The 21,001-nt window shown below is 37.1% G+C and overlaps 1 protein-coding gene across 2 annotated transcripts in view; it reads left to right on the top strand.

Moving 5' to 3' along the window:
• Nucleotides 1-21,001, top strand: part of RPS6KA5 (ribosomal protein S6 kinase A5) — an 84,914-nt gene that overhangs the window by 3,604 nt on the left and 60,309 nt on the right. For both annotated transcript variants that reach the window (XM_076345272.1, XM_076345275.1), the window contains exon 2: nt 9,739-9,810. In XM_076345272.1, the coding sequence (XP_076201387.1) occupies nt 9,739-9,810 (72 nt within the window). The remainder of the gene's footprint in view (nt 1-9,738; nt 9,811-21,001) is intronic.

Here is a 21,001-nt window from a genome sequence, read left to right as displayed (position 1 = left end):
CACCTCCTCTTTTCAGGAAGTGGAAGAAAAAATATGTCAAAGATCAAATGGTAGGAAGTGGTGACTATCTCCGATTCTCACTGAAGCTCTCCAGTGAAAGTAATGAGAAAATGAATTTTTCTGCAGCATCTGTTTCTGGAATCTTGTAAAGGAAAAGGTTTTATTTTTTGAAAGCTAACCTCAGAGTTAGTACAACTTCTGATCTTTTTGGAGACCTAAGAAATTAAGTATTATTTACAGTGAAAAAAGAATATTGTTGCCTTTTCACATTTTCTGTTTCCTGGTAATGCCATGGAACTGAACAGTGGCAAATGTAAAGCCTGTTAGGGAATAATTTTTGTGTGATAGGGAAGGCTACGGGCAGAGAGGGAAAGACTTGTGATGTAGGAAGGCAAGAAGGAGATAGAACTGTTAACAGTGAGATTTCCCCCCCCACCTCCTGTTGGCTTCTGTCATAGCTCTTGTTTTTGGGGAAAAAAATAAAGTAAGGATCAAGGGATCCTGAACCTTCAGTGTATGTGACTAGGTAGGAGGTTGGACATCTTGCAGTGTGCCTGTGCACTCCCTGCTTTGCCCAGTGAGAGGCAGAGATTAACAAAACTGGGATCTTGAAGGGAACTTCTGAGACATTCCATGAATATATGGGCGATAGGCTGTATATATGTTGTTTGTTTTGCTTTAAGATGTTGTTCTTTTCCTTTTGGCAAGTCTGTTTTGAAGAGGATACTGGATTCATTTTAATGCTATCAAAAACCTTGGGGTAAAGAACTTGCTTTAGTTTACAGTTTGTCTGACTGTAACACATTACATGGGAAAAGGCATGTGTAGCCCAGAAGTCAACGTAGCAATCGGCTGCAGGGCTCCAGAGGCAGAAGAATTTGGAACTTCCACTTGAGTCAAATAGTCTAACTTATAATTCAGTATGAAACTATAAAAGGCTTCAGACAATAAATACATGGACTATTTGAAGGGTTTAGTATTGCAAATTCTTAGTTACCCCTTCTTGAATGAGAACTTAAACTAGAATGGATTTATCTGTAAGCTGTAAGGTCCATGTTACATTATAAGGCATTGTGAAAATTCCTATGGATAAAAAACATGATGAATCATGCATTAAATAGAGTATTCAGCCTTCACTGTGGAGCTACACCTGGCACCTCTACAGTATTCTATTTTTTATTTTTAAAAGGCAACGTTCTTATGAAAGTTTAAAGATACTTTTTAAATTATATTTTCTCTAATACAGATTTTTTTTTATTTGACTCTGTGTACTAATTCTGTATATTGTTTAGAGATCAGGAGCTATTAATAGTTGAATATTTCAAAGCTTGGATTGCTTTTACTTCTACATTTTTTGTTTGAGCACTAAAATTTATGTGTTCTCATATTGCTGTGGGAAGCATAAAGAGTGTTTAAAGAGAGTAAGTTTATGAATCATCCTTAATACAACTTAAATCTCTGGATTTTACTCTTTACAGAATCAGTACTTTTTAAAAATATTTTGTAGTTTAGGAATTTATTGTTATTTATCTTCTGGTAACTTTGATTATGATAAGCTTTGATTATGAAGGAGCAGAATGACTCCTGATCTTCTGGTGTTTGTTTTTTTTTTTTTTCCCCCCAGGCTTTGGAATCTTAACAAACCTGGGTAAAATGATCTGTAAAAGGGTCTGGTACCATTGCTCATTTTGCTCTCATTGTTTCAGTGATATTCTATAAAATGTCCAATATAAATGAAGACTTAGTCGCAGTCTTCATTGTCAGCCTGTTGTTTAGCTTTGTTCCAATGTATTCTAAATGCAATGGTATAAAAGCTCATGCTGAATTCCACAAAAGAGTTAGGAGACTTAAATGCACTTCAGGATTTTATTCAGGAGGCAATTCAGAAAACACTTGCCAGAGTTGCTTAAACATATGAGAAGGCCTGGGTATCTGAGGGTGTGATTTGCAGCTATATTCTTCATGTAAATATTTCTGTTGGATCCCCTTCATTGCTTGGCATCATCTGATATCTTAGGGTAAACATTCTTTCTGTGTCTTTTTTTTTAACCATTATACAATCCTAATGATGAGGTGCAAGCTCTGCTAAGATTTCTTTGCTTTTGACTCATTCTGTAGATAGGCAGATGACCTGGTTTATGAAGGACTCACGTTAGACTCAGTCACTTTGTTTTTGTGTTTAGTTTTGGGATCTGTTGCGACTGTTTCCTCTTCCCATTTTTTGTTGATGTCCATAAATATTTTATGCTGGCTTGGGCAGATGGTTATAAAAGCTTTACCTGAGAGAGGATAATTCTGAAGATAATTCTTAAGTTTCCTGGTTAATGTCTACATAAACTAATATGTAAATACCTTCCATCAACATTTAAATTGTCAGTTGCCCTTCTTTTGTTGATAAATTAATCTATGTTCTATTACTTTTAATACTGTGTCCAAAGTGCCTGTGATTGAATAAAGTGTATTTTTTTAAGTGTTGTACTGATTTCTGATGATAGAGAAGACCAAAGTTGATTCATATCTTGTACTTGGATGTAATTTCTTGTTTGAAAAGGTATGCACCATCTTTAGATATCTGTTATTTTGATCTGACTGTTTCAACTCTGTTCAGCATTAGATTCTCTATAGCACCTTTATTCATTAGCATCTTTCCTAATTAAATTTTGGGGGTTTTGGCTATTATGTGATGTATAGTGTAACTGCACCTTAAGCTTCTAGCTAACCATGGAGGTGCTTCTGGGTTGAATCTTGGTGACCTCATAGTGATTCATCTCACAGTAATGACAAACCTCATAGCAAAATCACCTCTGTAATAGCAAAAGGGCTACTGCTGATTAATGCAAATGGATCTTAACATGGAGCACTTTCCAATTCAGACTGTTAGGAGTCTGGATCGTTAATCTCAGATGTCCGCAGTTTTATCTTTATTTCAGCTTCTGATGTGCAAATGATAACTTCGGTGGGATAGTCTTCTGCAGCTTCAGCCTATTTTCATAATGGTGATGATAGTTTCCTGTCCTGTTCCCCACGGCATTCCATGCTTCTGAATTTCCGCATACTGTATTCCACTTAGCTAGTACTTCAGAGGTCTTTGTCATCTTTGGCTCTGTAAAGTTTTGGCTTCCAGGCCTTCTAGAATGGAATCAGCAGCTTTGTGAGAGCTTGAATTTTTTTTCAGTTCAGATGGCCTTCTCCTTAAGCATCTAATATTATAGAGAATGGACAGTTGTCACCCCAGTTATCTTACTTGTGATCCTAGAGTTCAGAGTAACATGAATTGCATTTTCTCTTCTTGATGTGAGTTTGGAACTGTGTACGTGTTTTGTTTTTGCTCTAAATTCTTTTTTGGCCTAAGAAAAATGCAGGTAGTCCTTGTGATGGTATGCTTTTTAAATTCCATTTTAAGTTTGTGAGGTAGTTCCCTGTCCTGATTAAATGGTATTCTTTTTCAGTGACCTGACAATTATTAGTTGGTGATGGTCTGTCAGATTTGAAGGACAGGAATATTTTTCACTTCCCTTCACAAATAGTTCTCAGTTGCTGTAACCAATTACAATCAAAGTATAATTTTATATATAGCAGAAAAACAGTATAACATCCTAGATGCATTTTCTTCAGTGTCTAACAAGCAATAGTTGTGTGGTTTCTGTTACGTGGTGGGTTGTTTTTTTTTTTTTCCCCCAGAAAGGAATGTGCTAGTTTTGCTTAATTTCAAGGAAAAACACCCACTCCTCAGTCTGAGTAAGGGATAATCTCAAGTTTGTGTTCATATAACTTTGAAAACAGCATCTGTTCTTTGTTGCTGTGACTTAAAAAAGTAGATCTGTTAGGTGAGTGGAGATGAGCCATTCTCTGAAGTAACAGGTTAGAATCTAGTTGATCTTGGTACCAGCCGTTGGACGCCTAATAGTTTGAAATATTACAGAATGTCTCCTGTCCTGTTTTCCTTCTTGCTTTCTCTATTCTGCTTTAAATTGTCTGAGGTTCATTGTTCTGCAGAGTGGGTCTCACATTGCAGAGAATAGCAGGGACAAGTCGCAGCTTTCAGGCAGAGCTTGTATTTGAAGGTCGCTTGATCAGTTCAGTAGAGGAAGCTCTAGTTTTGTTTGTCTGCTTCAAAACCTGTATGCAACGGAGTCCAGAAAGAGAGGACACAGCACATTAACTTGAAAACAACCACTGGTGAAATATTATTTCTTAAGATCATAAAAGTACAAGTAAAAGCAAATAGTCATTACACAGTACCAGCTTGCACAGTTCTCAGTTCACGCTTGGCCATTTCAAAGTTCAGATATAGTGCAGGTGACAGTCCTGTCTCTGCCATCTGGAGATCCTCCATCAAGCAGAAATACTTTGTTCTGGTTCCCAGAGTTAAACAGACTGTCCTATTTCCAGGAGGCTGAGAACAATAATACTCATCTCCATGCATTGGTGTCCCTGCATGTGGAGGTTTGTCTTCGCAGTGGGAATATTTCTAGATATTTGCTTTCTTTTTGCCTTCGGAGGTGATAATTGCGAGCAGTACCACTATTTCATCTTTGTTTTTATGGATGCCATGATGTCTTGGCCTTTCCCTTTAGTCTTTGTTTCTGAGTTGATCTGTTGTATCTCGCTGTTGCCCTCAGTTGCATACTCTCCTTTGTACCATGTTGGTCCAATGCTGATTACTGTGGACTACAGTAGAATGGAAGCTTTTCCTAATCGTGCACCTATGCAGTTAGCTTGTCTCCTAGAAGGTGCTGTCAGCTTACTGCTTTTTTTTTCCACGATATGCCACCATCTTTATACTGCTGTGTCATGTGTAGCTTCAGATCATTGGAGAAACTCTCGTCCTGTTGACTTGGACAGTACTTTCTTCCTGTCCAAGCTTGGTTCCCTTCCTTGGTACTCTTCAGCTGATGCATCAACAGACTTGGAAAAAAAAGGGCATGGAGAAGTAAATTTTCTGTTTCCAAAACTGCTTTCCTTGTGCTCAATTCTTAATTTAAGAGCTTTCCCAAAGCCGCTGTTTCTGAATAGCATCTTTGCACACACTGAAATGTTATGATACTATTTGCTAGAAATACTGCTAGCTAGATGCTGGAGTGCACATCCTGTTGCACTCTTGACATAGGTTGTCTTCATGCAGGTTGCACAGGCAGTTGTTGGGTCAGGTTCTGATACCAACGCTAGCATGGTGATGTCTGCGAGGTGGGAGAAGCCTTTCACTCTTCTGTCAGTGGTGGTAGTAGTGGCCTTCTTGTTGGGATTCTTTAAAGCCTCTCAAACTTGGAACAGTTGTCTTGTAATTGCAGAAAGCATTACTTGTGAAGGGTCCTCCAGCAGTGCTCATTTGGGTTCCTGGGAGTGATTGGTGAATAGAATAACTGACCTTTGAGGATTTATGCTCTTGAAAGCAAGTTGAAGGAAATGTCGGTATGATGACTTCTGTCATGGAGAAACTGCACCTCACCTCAGCTAGAATGTTGAAAAGTGCTGTGCCTGGTTTCAGCAGATGAAGACAAAGACCTGCTCTAGCAGTGTCTTTGGAAAGAATGTGGCAAAGACACAATCTCTTCAGCTTGCTTTTCTTGGCGTATGACTTAAGAGATGGACTGAGTGCAGCAACTGAGGCTGTTGGAGCAAGCCATTGCCAGCCATGGCAACACTGGGAGAAGCACCTTCTGGGAATTGTTCATCTTTTCTTGTAGCTTTGAAGATTTGTTATTTGTATTTTTTTTAAATCAAGGATAATTCTTGCTTTATAGGGAGTAATTCTGAGAGAGAGTTTGTACGTCTCAAGTGTCCTATCATACCTCTGTGTTATGCAGCACCTTTTAGCTATATGATCTTGTGGGACAGCTTTTTTCCTCAGTATAATGCAAAAAGAATTAGGTGGGACTTATTTTATAGTGATCATATGCTTATTTGTGATGTTGCTTTCCCTTTATACTATGAAAATAATATTACAATAACCTTCAAGACAATCCTAAATGAAAGTAAAAATGTGATTAAGTGGATAGTGCAAAATTACAGCTCACATTGAAACAAGTACATAATGATTCAAGCTAGGTATCACTCAGCTTTTTACTGGAAGTGGGAAAGGTTTTACTAAAGTTATTGAATGTGGAATACAAGTTAAATTGAGTTTATGGTACAGTTTAGATTAATGGATTGAGTGTAGGACTTGATCTCTTTTTAGGACTGTAGCCAGCACTACAAACCTTCGTGTTACTGGAGATGCAGCGTTTCTGTGTTCTACTCTGTCTTCCTATTCAGTTCCAAGAATATGGCAGGATTAAATGACTGTTTTGCTTTCTAGAAGGGTGTTTAATTGAAAAGCCTTCTGCTGACAACTCTTAAAGGATGTGAGATGGTAAAACCTTTCTGGGGTACTTCATAATGGAAGATCCAAATCAGTGGATTTCTCAGTGAAAAATTTCTTCCCACTCTGAGTTCAGCACTTACTTAGCTAGTATCGAGAAAAGTTCTATGTCCTGAATCTCTTCAGTGTCCACAGTTTTAATGAAGCAGTGGATGTCACTCTAGCCCTGGTCTCTTTAGGATAGTCCCTGACTCCTGCTGTCCCTGGCAGGAAAGACATTGTTTTGAAACTGTATACATTGAGTACCATTCTCAGTACTTGTTAAGAAGAGTAATATGTAATACTATGTTGCTTCAAGACAGACTGCTTTCTCACTGTGACACAACGTACTGTAATTATATAGACACTAACTCAGTCTAGATTTGCCTTACCTGCTATTACTCCTTTCTTGGCACATGAGTGCATCTTCTTTACTGCTGACTTCAGCAATGACTGTGATGTAGCACTAGCAACAGTATTTGTTCTATTGGCAGTGAAAATAGTACAGCAAGCTTCAATTCAACTTGTGGTGCATATTGCCTCGTTGATTTGTTAAGGATTCTGGTACTGTTTTGCCTAGTACATGTTATTAAGATGGAACTGAGCACAAAAGTAATATTGCTCTAATAATTTCACTGTGCTCTGTTTTTGGTTTTTTTTACATGTACTATTAGGATAGCTTGTAGATTCCCTCAGACTTGCAAAAATCATTGTCATGTGTACTTCTGTTTGTACAAGAAAAAATCCTGAAAGCTCTTTTAGACTTTCTAATCTCCCAGTAATTTCAAGTGGTCTCTCTGCACTTATTCCAAGTTTGATTAATCCCTAGTAAAGATGAATGATAAGAATTGAAAATAATATTTTAGATGAGATTTCATCAGCGCCTTGCATGAGACACTAATGTTACCCTATTCCAACTAGATGCATTTTGTGTATGTGTACAGATTCCTAGGATTGTTGGAATAAGTCACAGAATCATAGAATCATTAAGGTTGGAAAAGATCTCTAAGATCATCGAGTCCAACCGTCAACCCAACACCACCATGCCCACTAAACCATGTCCCTAAGCGCCTTATCTACACATCTTTTAAATACTTCCAGGGATGGGGACTCAACCACTTCCCTGGGCAGCCTGGTCCAATGTTTAACCACTCTTTCAGTAAAGACATTTTTCCTCATGTCCAATCTAAACCTCCCCTGGCGCAACTTGAGGCCATTTCCTCTCGTCCTATTGCTTGTTACTTGGGAGAAGAGACCGACACCCACCTCGCTACAACCTCCTTTCAGGTAGTTGTAGAGCGCAATGAGGTCTCCCCTCAGCCTCCTTTTCTCCAGGCTAAACAACCCCAGTTCCCTCAGCCGCTCCTCATAAGCCTTGTTCTCCAGACCCTTCACCAGCCTCGTTGCCCTTCTCTGGACACGCTCCAGCACCTCAACGTCCTTCTTGTAGTGAGGGGCCCAAAACTGAACACAGTATTCAAGGTGTGGCCTCACCAGTGCCGAGTACAGGGGCACGATCACTTCCCTACTCCTGCTGGCCACACTCTTTCTGATACAGGCCAGGATGCCATTGGCCTTCTTGGCCGCCTGGGCACACTGCCGCCTCATGTTCAGCCGGCTGTCGACCAGCACCCCCAGGTCCTTTTCTGCCAGGCAGCTTTCCAGCCACTCTTCCCCAAGCCTGTAGCGCTGCATGGGGTTGTTGTGGCCGAAGTGCAGGACCCGGCACTTGGCCTTGTTGAACCTCATACAATTGGCCTGGGCCCATCGATCCAGCCTGTCCAGGTCCCTCTACAGAGCCTTCCTACCCTCGAGCAGATCAACACTCCCGCCCAACTTGGTGTCATCTGCAAACTTACTGAGGGTACACTCGATCCCCTCATCCAGATCATTGATAAAGATACTGAACAAGACTGTCCCCCAAAAAAGATACTGAATAAGACTGGCCCCAAGTCACGAATTTGCTTTTTCATTTATTTAGTGTTTGGAGTTATACTTGTTCCTCCTTTGCAGAGAGATGTCTTTCTGAAGCTTTAAGTGTTCTGTTTGCTTTGAGTTGCTGAGTTACTGCAGTTCTGTGAATGGAGATTAACTATACATTTTGATAATTAATTCAGAAAGCACACCGTATTGATAAAATTTCTTAGAAATATCAAGCCAAATGAGAATTTCTATTGAACAGAGTAAGTTAATCTTGATATTAATAGCATTAATCTTGATAGCATCTCCTATCAAAGAGCTTTCTCCTTTTGGTTAGGAGATCTTTGTACTTGAAATCTGTGGTGCTGCTGCTAAAAACTTCTTGCACATCTTTCCTAAGCCTCTTTTTTTTTTTAACTAGCCTTTAAACATACAGTTTGGCTTGAAGTTGCTCTTTGAGAGGCATTCTTTTAGCAGCCATGCCAGCTTATGCAGCTTCTGCTGCTTGATGCTGCATCCTTAATTGTGCTAGTAAAACTGCTTATACAGCTGCTCATTAAAGTGGATTAGGGAACTGAATTTGGTTAAGAATAATCAAACTTAGTTACTTTTTTGCCTTACTGCTTTTAACCTGGATCATTTCAATGAGCAGCTCTGCTGAATGGCCTGCAGTCATATTGATGCAAATGGATGGATAATATTATGATAGGAATGAAAGAGGGAAAAAATGGGAACTGCTTAAGGCTTTCTTTTAGCAGCTTATAAAAGGGAAAAACCCAAACCAACAACAAACCAACCCACCACAACTCCTTTTTTAAATAGGGCTCTTCACTTCCCTGCTTCGAAAAATGTCTGTTAGACAAAAAAAATACTCGCAGTGGTATAGATTTGTATAAACGTAGAACCTCTCTCTCCCAAACTCCCCAACAAATGAAACAACTTTGTAGCAGCTTAGATTTTTCTAGACTTGTTGGTTATGTAGACTCAAGCTCTTTCCTACTCGATAGTAGTGGAGAGTCTGTATAGGTTTATTAATCCTATGTTAAATGCATGAATAGTTATTCATTATAGTCTACTTATGTCATCCCAGGCGCCATATAATCCAAGAACATGAGAGTATTCAGGGTGCTAGGGCTAAGGGATGACCTGATTGCTGTCTATGACTATGTGATTAGAGATTACAGACAAGGTGGAACTGGACTCTCTTCAGAGGTGCCCAGTGATAGGGTGAAAGATGGTGTATACAAGCTAGATGGGCTTCAGTTATTATTCTGTGATTTTATACCTCCAGGAACACTGATGGCAGCAAGAAAATTGCTCTCCCTTGCTTTTCAAGTTAAAAGAATACAGTATGCAACTGGAATGTCCTTTTAGTGCTGCTTATGTGGTTCATCTGCTAACTTGTTTTTACTGAAGTTGTATGTCAGAATGATGTTTGTGTACTATATATCTGATGTGATTTTTTTTTTTTCCTTCAGCAAATTTGACAGGCCATGCAGAGAAAGTTGGCATTGAAAACTTCGAACTCCTGAAAGTTCTTGGAACAGGGGGTAAGATGCACTGTTTTTCTAAGTTGAATGTTGGAAGCACTACTCTTAAGTGTAGTTTTGTTTTCTAGCTGAGATTTTGGTAATTAGAACATTCTTTAGGAAGATATAGCACCCTTGTATTGCATAGCATAATTTTCTTCACTTTTTTTTCTCACAAATATTGTGCAAAATTGGAGGTCACATGTTCTAGCTTACAGCACTTTTGAAGATGCACTTTTTAAAAAAAAAGGAAAATAAATGAGTTGAGATTTATGACAATTTAATACAGTTTGTGAAAAATCTGATCTAAGTTAAGGCATGATCTTGATAATTTCATTAAATTTTCAGACTATGTTCTCATGAATTTCTGGAAAAACACAGTAATGTTAGTACATTATTGAATAGGATGCTCCACTCTAACTATATGTTTTAGAGTTGGCATTGGCTCTACTAGTCTTTTTCTGTCCTATTCAAATCCCAGTAATTTTTAAGATGGAAAATGTGCACTGCTGCATTGTGGATTCCAGCACAAGGTTGGGTATTTGTAGGATGTTGTAGGATTGCTGCCTGTAACCAAAAAAAAAAGCTTTGTTTCCCCTTTGTTAAAGGGGGATACACACAGGCCCGTACAAAGACCAAAAGTTAATGGCTTTTATTCTTCTCAGTGTGTTTATGCATTTTTTTGTCAGTATTAACATCAGATGCAGTGTTGAGTAGATTGGGATAATCATGAAGGTGGACTATCATCAAGGTCTGTAGACGTAAGTTAGTTATGATATTAAATTTTGGATGTTATCAGCCATTAACAGCTAGCAGTGAGGCTATAATTGCACAAGCTGCTATATCACTGAAAAGAGCAAAGGGTTTTGATTTTCACATTTAGCTGTCATACAGATTCTTTCAAAAATTCATTAAGCTGTTAAATCACCTGAGAGTACATTTTTCTGTTTCTGAAGTAATTTTTTTTAAATTTAACAGGCTTAACAATTCAACCCTTGCTGCTAAATTTCAGTAGTTAGTGGTAGAGGCAAGGAGGCTCTAATATTCGTAGATATATGTTGCCTGTTCATAGGTAGAAGCAGCTATGCTGTTCTGAAGTGGTCAGTATTGGTCTGAGTGGGGTTCACAAGTGAAATTACTTAATAATTATGCATTTATGTGAGGATGACTTTCTCTCCTGCTGATGGAAACATTGGCTGGATTTTTAATGTACGTGTGTGTATGTATATGAAAACCAGTCCCATACCTGAATTTCTTCCTCTTTCCTTACTACTGCCATTGGTCTGAGATCACCTTAATATTACAACTGTTGCATCTGGAATACAAAGTAAGTTTTGGTGGTTTCATAAGTGTTGGTCTTCAAGTTCAGACTAGTAGTAGCCTGACCTCCTCCTACTGTCTTTAGGCAGCACCTCTAAAATACCCCTTTTGCTGCTGTTAAACTGTTGTCTGTCATTCATTGCTACCTTCCACGCTCTCTCTTCTTCATGAACAGATTAGCCAAATTTCTTTTGGCCTGGGATACTCTGAATCATAGCAGGTAGTCCTTAGGCTCATAGTGCAAAGCTATCCTATTCACTCCAGTTAATAGGGTAATTTTTATGAGTGACCCCTTTCAGGAAGGGCTACTTCAATGGGCTGACAATGGGATTGACAGTATGTGTATGTGTGAAGAAAAAAAAGCTGAGGAAGCATGCCTGTCTGTCTTCATCGTGCTCTAGTGGTCGCGTTGCTCCAGAAACATCTTCTGTCTTAGTAGACTTCAAACTATTTCAAGAACTGACTAAAAGATTTCTGCAAGCTTTAGGAATCCAAGGACACCTTGGGTATCCTGGAATGGCATTTGTAGGAAGAGTATTTTTTTGTCAAGGAAATGCTAGTCGCACTTTTTTAATATGTGATTTCAATCATGGCCTGAGATTCTTGCTTCGATAATCTAGACCATCAGGCAGTCAAGAAGCTTTGTTCAGTCATAAGTGTATCACAGCTAAGACTAGTGCACTAGGTATATCAGAGGTTGTGGCTTGCCAATTACTGGACAGCATTAAATGCAAATGACCTGATCAGAATGGAGCTAGATCTGTTTGCTTTTGGGGAAGTGACCAGCTGTGAATTGTCAGTGTTTGCAGTAACGTGGAGTTACTGAGAACAGGACTGGAATGCACTTGAAGAGGTTCTCTAATTGCTTGGCCCAAGACACAATCAGTTATACCTGTATCATCCGCGATGATTCGTTCTTAAAAGCCTCCAGTAGTAGAGATTCTGCAACCTTCCTAGATGTTCTTGCTGAGGATGCTTAATTTCCTAGCTTGAGAAGCATTCTGGGGATTGCAATAAGGAAAATTCCCCTCTCATTCTTGCAAGAGATTTCTGAAAGAACATTATTTCACAATAGGATATACCTGTGTTAAGGCATTTCTTCTGTAAATATCATCCAACAAATTTTTGATGCAGTTCTGAACACCATCTTCACTTTCAGTGTATTTCTAATTGTTATGGTCAGAAGAGTTTGTATCCTTTTCATTGACTTGACAGAGCAGAACAGAAACTGAAGCAAGATGTTGGCCATTTGGCTAAGATGATCCTGAAATGTTCTACTGTGAAATACATTTTTGTGAGTATTGCGCCTGCTGTTACAGAACCACAGAGAACTTGTATGAATTGATTCTGGTGCTGTTAGCTTAATAACATACAAACTCCTTTGTAAAAACTTAGTTTTTAGAAAGTTCTAGAACGACCTTGTCAATAACAAGAATTATTGTGCAAGCCCTCCATCTTAAGTATGGAAAACCAACTTAAATGCCATAGACCTTGCAGTATCTGCTGCATGTGAAAAGTCTGGGGCTATACATTCAGTTATTTAGCTATCTTACTGACTGTATGTTTTTCCTGTGCAATGTACCTTGCTTAAATTTTCCCCACAACTTCCATAGCAAAGAGATGATTTTTCAAAAACTTTAGAAGATGCTAGCCGCCTGTTTGCATGCAAACTTTGCTAAAAGATCTTAGGTGTGTTGTGTCATGAGTTGTGGGGTCCTGTTTAGGCCTGCAACTTCTTGTTCTTATGCTTGAATTGAGGTTGGAGGAGTGAGTATGACTACTCTGACTTCTCAGTTCTTTGTACCAGAATATATGTTTACTTGGGGGAATGAGAAGAAACATAAAGAAAACTGTCTATAATCACAATAATGTAAGTCAGAAATATTTGGAATAGCAGGGTCTTATTGCAGACTTGTCTTAAATGATACTGTACAAGAGTAAGGCCTCATTTAGAACTTGTACTGTCTTGTACAAAACTACTCTTCTGCATTTCAGTTGTCCTTAGTCTTGCTCACAAAAAATGAAGAAAAAGTTCAGAAGATATTTGCACGCCTTCTGTATTGATAAGTAAGAGTGAATTATCTTGTTCTGTAGTTTTTATTTTATTAGAAAAAGAAAGGAGGATATTTTCTTCAATGTATATCTAACTAGGTTTTATCTATGTATAGTTGGCAATCTAATTATGGTGAAGCTAAATGTTATCCCTCTAAACAGTAACTGCCTGTTGGCTAGGTTGTAAGTTGCAGGTGCTTATTAGATGCCTTTTACCTTTCAGCCAGAAAAAAAAGCGATGATTTCATTATTTCAGAAATTTGAAGTATTTCAAGTATTTTTCAAGTGGGGGGTGTGTGTGTGTGTGGGGGTGTGTTGTTTTTTTTGTTTGTTTTCCCTTCGTTTTTAATCAGGGTCTGTGGGGAAGGCATGGTGATTCCTGGAACACCATGAGAGACCTCTCCAAACAGTCATTGTATCTCCATTAGTGACTTGCCACCAAATTATGGACAGGATGATAAGAACTATTTTTTTTTTTGTTTTGGGGTGTTGGGTTTTTTTTGACAATTCTGAGAACTTCTCTGTTCTCTTACACGAGTAAATTCTATGAAGTTGAAGATGGGGCTGGGGGTTGAGGTCATCTTAGACAAATTGATTCACAGAGACAAAAGGGATACTACTGCTTTTTGGGGAGCAATTTAAAGAAAAATGAGGAAGAGGGCATCTGATGGCTTCTGTTTACATGTTGCTGTATATTTTTAGGCAAGAGCTATCTTTACTCTGGGAGTGAAAGCCTTATCCTGGTGTGAGCTTCTAGGTATTACTGATATTACTGTAATATAGCTAATGCTAAATAAAAGCTGTGATGCTGTTTTAAAATTCTTCACTGTGGAGTTGAGGAGCATGCAAAGTGTTTTCAAACCATCTGATACTTAAATGATCTACAGTAATGCAAGGCAGAATATATTGAAACCTCATAGTCATATTAAGTGATGACCGTAGATGCTATTTTAACTAATTACAATATATTAAATATAGTCTGCTATGAAGCAACTGGAATAACTAAAGAAGATACTCAAAATGTGTTAAACTAAATGATACCTTGCTTAAGTATATGTAATTGTGGTAATTTCATATAGTTTTTTCAGGTAACAGCAGTGAAGGTTTGTTTAAATCTTCAGTTTTAAGTTTTATTTTTTAAAAAGACAAAGAAAATTAAGATTATTAGAAATAGTATCCTTCTCCTGTGGAAGTGATTTTTTTTTTTGTGATAACATTTTCTCCATGCTATGGCTTAGCATAATTTCATACTTATTATTGTCTTCAATTTGCATTTCTTTCTTTCTTGCATTCCTTTATGTCTGGTTTGTTCTTGTACACACTCTCTCAATTGGAAGCATGCTTGTTATGTTTTGCTTTTTGGTGTTAAAAGAATATCATAGTATGCACATTCCTCTTTTGACCCGAGTCTCACAGGAAAAGACAAGCAAAAAACTGAGTTAGTAGCCTTTTAATCTGAGTTGGATCCTTTTACGTTGCATTAAGAAGTTATTAATAGAATAAACTTCCCCACTGAAGAAATCAGTAACACTTTACATCAGTAAAACAAAATACATGACAGTATGCCACTGTTAATAAAGCTATTAATAATGTACTTGTTGCTCTGGGAGCAAATTATTGCTTATTTGACGACTTTGACTTGCCCATGTTCTACTCAGTATATACATTCTGAAATTCCAGTCTCTTTTTTTTTTCTTTTAAGTCCTTTTCTCCTGCTGTTACTGTATAGCCTTGCTAATTTGGAATTTTCAGATTTCCTGTCTACTGAATTCATGTTTCTAGCTGTCCGTCCTATCTAGTTAAAGCTTTTTTCCTGTGACGTAGAAAACTAGTGTCTATTCTATAGAACAAGGTTACTTTACAGCAAAGTAATCTAATTGCTTCCCAAAGCCACGAAAGGAACAACAAGAGAAGGTGGCTGTGTTGGTTTATGCACGCCCACTTGGCTTATTTGCTTCATTCTTTGTAAATATGTTTTTAAAATAAAAAAATTGTTAATGTAGAGTGCATTCTGGGTCATACATTTTTTCACACATAGATTATTCCATTTTTCCTGCTCCACTGTTGCTTCTTTTGATTTTAATAAATGCTGCTTTAGTTCAGTCTTCCAGCTGTGCTTAAGAGACAATACAAGTGGTTCCTGAGCATGTGCCCTAATAATCTGGTCTACTGCTTGAACCTCAGTCTGCTAATGAAGACAAAAAATAATTAGAAACAAGAGTATAACTGCCATATATAAAAAAATATTTTATACATTATCTTTTGGAATTAACTGCTTATATGGGAAGCATATTCTCCTTATATGTGGAAGATACTTAGAATCTGAAGGATATATTCATATGAAGGGAAGAAAATTGGTAGGATGAATGTCAGATTTAAATAATAGGTTCAAAAATCTTGTTACACAAGAAGGTATATTGAAATTCCATCTAAGAGGTCAGAAAGTATTCTGACAAAGTTAAGACTGAAATTAAGTTAGATCTTTCAAAGCATATTGAAGAAAATATAAAATATTCTTCTCTCAGGAGGAGAAAGAAAGAAGTGGGGTTACTATGCTCAGGAGAGTGAGCCAAAATTAGGGAGTGTCTAAAAATAATTCCAAACTCCAATTTTTTACTTCAGTTTCTGCTGAGGAAAGCTATGACGAATACTGAATGGAAGGTGGGATGGTTAATCAGAGACAGTTTGGAAATAGGAAATTATTTTTCTGTACGAAGAACAGACTGAAAAGAGGGGACTGTGTTCAGTCTAAGAACCTGGACACATTTGTGCCATTCATCCATCAGAGAATTCTGAAAGATTCTGGACATTAAATTGGAGATCAGTAGCAAAGATTCTTACTGGAACTAATGTCAGAGGTGGTTCAGTATGACCGGAGAGAAGAACAAATGCAATCCTACATTTAAGAAGGAAGTAAGAAGATGATCCAGGCAGCTATTGGTTAATTTTTCTGACTTCATCTGACTTCAGCAGTATGCAGTGCCTTCAAAGCAATTTTGAAGAAAATAATTTACCTTAATTTTTGTAATAATTAAAAATGAATGGCATGCTTATCCAGTGGTAGATTGTCTTGAGAGTCTTCTAAAAACTTACTTTTTTTAAAAAAGAAAAAAAGTTAGGCATGTATTGCCCGCCATACCTATTTCCTGTAATAACACTTTTTTTAAAAAGCTAAAGGTAGAAAAGCAAAAAAAGCACAAAAGCATAGTGCTGATAGAAAGTACATTTTAAGGTGCAACTTACCCTCTCCTGTCACTTTCTGCCTTTCTTATCATCTCTCACTCACTTGTTTAATGGGACAGGGAACTCGTTCTTGGGGAAATAATAATGTTGAAAAAAGCCAATTAAAGATTCTTGCTTATCTGATATTTAAGGGAAGATGACAGAGGATGCCTCATCTTTGACAGTTTGGTGGTGGACAATAAAAATTGGAAGTACGTGTTCAGAATGCTGTTATTTGATCTTTGTTAAGGTTTTTGCTTGGCTTTTTTTTCTGTTTTTAGCTGCTAGAGCTATATGCCTTTCTGACTTTGCCACATCCCAAATTTGAGTTTATATGGACAGATACCTGCACAGTGAGAGTTCTGCCTCCAAATTCTTTAGGAAGATTAAATCTAAAGACTATTTTAACAATAAAAAGTACAGGGGAAAGAGGTCATTAGGCATATATCATGCAAGAATACAGTGGAATTTATTCAAATCATTAAATATTTTGTACCTTCGAGCTTTTTCCTATTGTTCTCTCATGATTATGCTTACACTGATAGTAAAAAAAGTAACTTAAGAGAGGTATAGCTTATCTTAACACTTGAAAACTTTGCTTTAAAGCTGTCTATACAAATGTCAAGTTTTGATGGATTTAGAAGTCCGCATAAACCATCCTGTGTGCTATAAACAATAAGAATTGCTTGCCTTTTTCTCTGTAAGAATTAGCTGGCATGATGCAATGGCTTAGCATGCTTGCATTTATACAGAAAGAATAAAGAAGCAAAGAATACTCTTTTAAAATCCATTGTCTTTCAGCAAGCGTGTACTTTAGAATATTCTAATGACTTGCTGAATTGTTACTTATGATGATGTGTATTACTATGAATGTGTATGAAAAAGGCGGTAGTGAAAGGAAAGATTTAACCCCCAATTACATTTTTCTGCCTCACAAATTAAGTGGAAATTTGGTATAAATTGCTGGTATGAAATCTCTTATTCATCTTCCAGGCCTGATGTCCATATCAGTCTGCAACTAATAATTGCTTTTTTCTTTAACTTTCATTTTATTTCTCTTAACTGCAACGTCAGTCTAACATAGTTTGTGTTTGTGTATGTATATGTGTGTGTGTATATATATATAGTATGTATTATATAGTCTTTTAGTTCTTCCATCATTTAAAATATTTTTAATGAATTTGGGGGGTGAATATTTGGTGACTATGGTGAATATGTGTGTGTTTCTTTATGGGGGATATATTGCTGGCTAAATATTTCTGCCTTGGAAGTAGTTGAGATGTGCATCAGATTTTATGAGAATGAACATTAAAATGTGGCTCTTTGAGAAATTAAAAAAGCTTTTCTGAAGTAAGATTATCAGGTAAGGGTAGTCTTGGAATTAGCTTATGTGCCTTCTCCTTGCTGCCACTCAAATGAATTGCTTTTGCAGTGTTGTCTTTTAAGTAGATTTCTTGTGGTGATATCAGAGATTCTGGTGTTGAATATATCGTGAGTCATTTGATTAAAATAGTGCTACTTAAGATTTATTCTCATCAAAACTGCTGAGAATCCTCATCATTCTGTCAGTCCTTTCCAGATTTCTGAAGAAACAATTTGTACCGTGGTAAAGCTCTATGTTGCAAATTCTTTTATGATAACACTAGTATAGTTTCTAGAGATTTCCTTACAGCTATTACAGTTACAGCACAGGAGAAAATTATCTGGTATGTAAAGCTGTAGTTGGTGCTGTTAATATACTGTTAGCATTCTGCCACTGAAGATGCATTATTGTAGGTTTCTATAAAGTGTGATTAAAGATACAGGTAGCCAAGCGTTAAAATCTGCAGGCTTTTGTTTATTTTAATTTAGCTTAACTTAATGTTCTCCAACATTTCTGATAAAACCACTGTTTCCCGGGAACCTAAGGAAACTTCTCTTTAATGCTCTAGACTGGGCTTTTCAGAGAGGCACAAGGAAGTTCAGTGTCAAGCTCCAGCTGAAAATTGGTGAAAACTGGGGCTGTTCCCTTAAGCAGTTGAGAAATGCAAGCTAAGGCCATGCTCCGCACTGTTTTTGTTGTGTTAGTAGAATGCAGGAGTGTTAGCTACACTGTTTGAGAAGTAACTCCTTAAAAAGATATAAATACTACTTTTGGAAGCTCTCAGTAGTACGGGTCTGTTTTTCAGATGCTAAAAATTATTTAACATCCAATATTGGAAAAATAGGTGAATAATGTTAAAATTGTGCATATGCATAACAGTATTACTGTCGTTGCAATATTATGGTCTGTACAACCTTGATTCAGATCACTTGTGTCTGTACATCATGACAGGATTTATGGCCCATATCTATTTTACTACAGTAATCTTTTTACATCTGTGGTTATCAATTTCTTGATGACCAGCTGGTGACTATTGAGTCCCACTTAGATACACTTGAGATCTCATACCTACAATTAAAGTTGAGGAATACAATACTGAACATCTTGAAAAAGATTGTCCTGGGTATCTCACATTTGTCTCCCAAAATAGAAAGATACGTTTACACTAACCTGTTCTGACTCTATTTGTGATTCTTGACAGATAATGTTGTGAAAACTTATTTTATGAAAGCTCTTATTGAGAATAATGGGTTCTATAAAGAAGGCAAGCATGATTCCTTAGGGTGTGATGATTCAGGTAAAGAACTTCTTAAAAAAAGAATTGTTCATTATATGAGCGGTATCAGTTTTGTATACTGAATGAAGCAGAACTCGGTTGTAGGAAAAAAAACACGTCATTTGATAATTTAAAACTCTCTATTACCTGTCTGGTAAAAACAGGAAAAATCTTGAGTTACATGTAGTTACATACTAGGGGCAGTGTATGCTATAGCATTTTTAAAGACTAACTGAACTTGAGTGTCTCACATCAGGACAGTATACTCTGTCTAGTGTATTTACAGTTTTGAGATACTTGAGCATTCTCTTTGAGAAAGTAATGTGAAGATAATTATAGATGTTGGACAAAACACCCAGCTGGTTCAGTTTTCTGTGTCTCATGATGGCTTAAGGAGACCCTACAAGAACATGGAGAGGCATACGATAATGGTTTCCGTAGTGAACTTGTAGCAGCCTGCAGTTTGGGGTCTGCCTGAGACAGATTCTCTTCTGTGTTTAGCAACACTTGGTATACTTTTCTCTCCCTCAAGGGTTTATACAATCTTTTTGAACTCATCTACACTTCCGACATCTGCAGCATAACATAACAGTAGTTCCACAGCTTAACTACATATTTGTTTGTGTGTTTTGGGCAGTTCTTAATCTTGATACCTAATGATTTCATTTGTTACCTTAGTTATTTTATTTCTAGAAATAATGAAAAATTGTTCTTTACTTAACTTCATACAATTTTTGATTTTTAACTCTCTAGCATCTTCTTAAGTATTCTACTCTTTCAGGCTAAATAAAAAGTCTAAGTGTGTTTAGTTCCCTTCATAATTAAAAGAATTCTTTTTATACTTTTCTGTGGTTTTTTTTTAACATTCTCCTATACTTTTTGTTTCTGATGGAGGGAAGGGGAACTGGGGACAGAAGAGAGGGGAGCCCGAAATAGTGTGCATCAGTCAAGATATGGGCACATGAAGATTTCATACCACAGCATAAGGGATTTCTGGTTCTGTGTTGAAGGCTTGGGGGATGGTACATCTGTGTCATTTTTCCCCTTCAATACTTTCCTTGAAGTTCTAACATTCTATTTGCTTTTTGGATTACCACTGGTGTCTTCTCATAGGGTTGTCTGTGGTAACTCCAGGTATATATTTTTTTTTCCCTCAGTTGTAACACTATGCACAACTAATTATTATCATACTTGACATAGATTACTCATTTACGTCTTTGGAATTTTATCTGCCGCTTTATTTTTCAGCTACTTAATATTTTGATACTGTGGTACAGTTTTCAGCAGTCAGCTTCAATTTCTGTTGCAGTGGATAATTTACTAAACTAAGAAAATCAGCTTCCTCACTGTTCATATATGACTGAATCAGGCAGGATGAATTCTTGTGGTGACCTCCTTTCACTGAAAAAGCTGAATATTTTTAACCTTTTGGTTTTTTGTCTGCTAATATAATTCATTCATAAGAGGACCCCCCTCTTTGCACCCATGATTGTTCAGTGTTTTTAAGATGCTTTTGTAAGGGAACTTAAGTACCTTGGAAATCTAAATAAGTTAACCATATCATTGTTCCTTCCTCCTGATTCCTTTGAGTGATTATTAATAGAAATAATTATTACTATCTACAAAAGTAATACTCATTCTTTCACATAGTATCCTGTTTGTGTATCTGCTAATTCTAACCTTTATTGTTTCTACAGGTTTGCCTAGCAGAGGTATCAAATTTACCTGTGTCCAGTACCCAGGAGCCCTTTTTATTTAAAAAAAAAAAAGTCCGTGTTTGCCACTTATTACTCCAGTATGGAGTGTATTTTTAACCAAATATGTAAACAGAACACCTAGACTCCATAATTTAAAACTCTGGAAACACTCCATTTTGGTCCTGGTGACTTTTTTACTGTTTGTGTTCTTAAAACTTTCTTTTTGAGATAATCCCTCTAGCTTATTCTCATTTAAGTCCAGCATGGGAGCCTCAAAGTTCC

The sequence above is a fragment of the Aptenodytes patagonicus genome, chromosome 7, assembly GCF_965638725.1.
Source record: "Aptenodytes patagonicus chromosome 7, bAptPat1.pri.cur, whole genome shotgun sequence".
NCBI lineage: Eukaryota > Metazoa > Chordata > Aves > Sphenisciformes > Spheniscidae > Aptenodytes > Aptenodytes patagonicus.
Note: the sequence above shows the minus strand (reverse complement) of the source record. Positions and strands in the feature narration are given on the sequence as shown.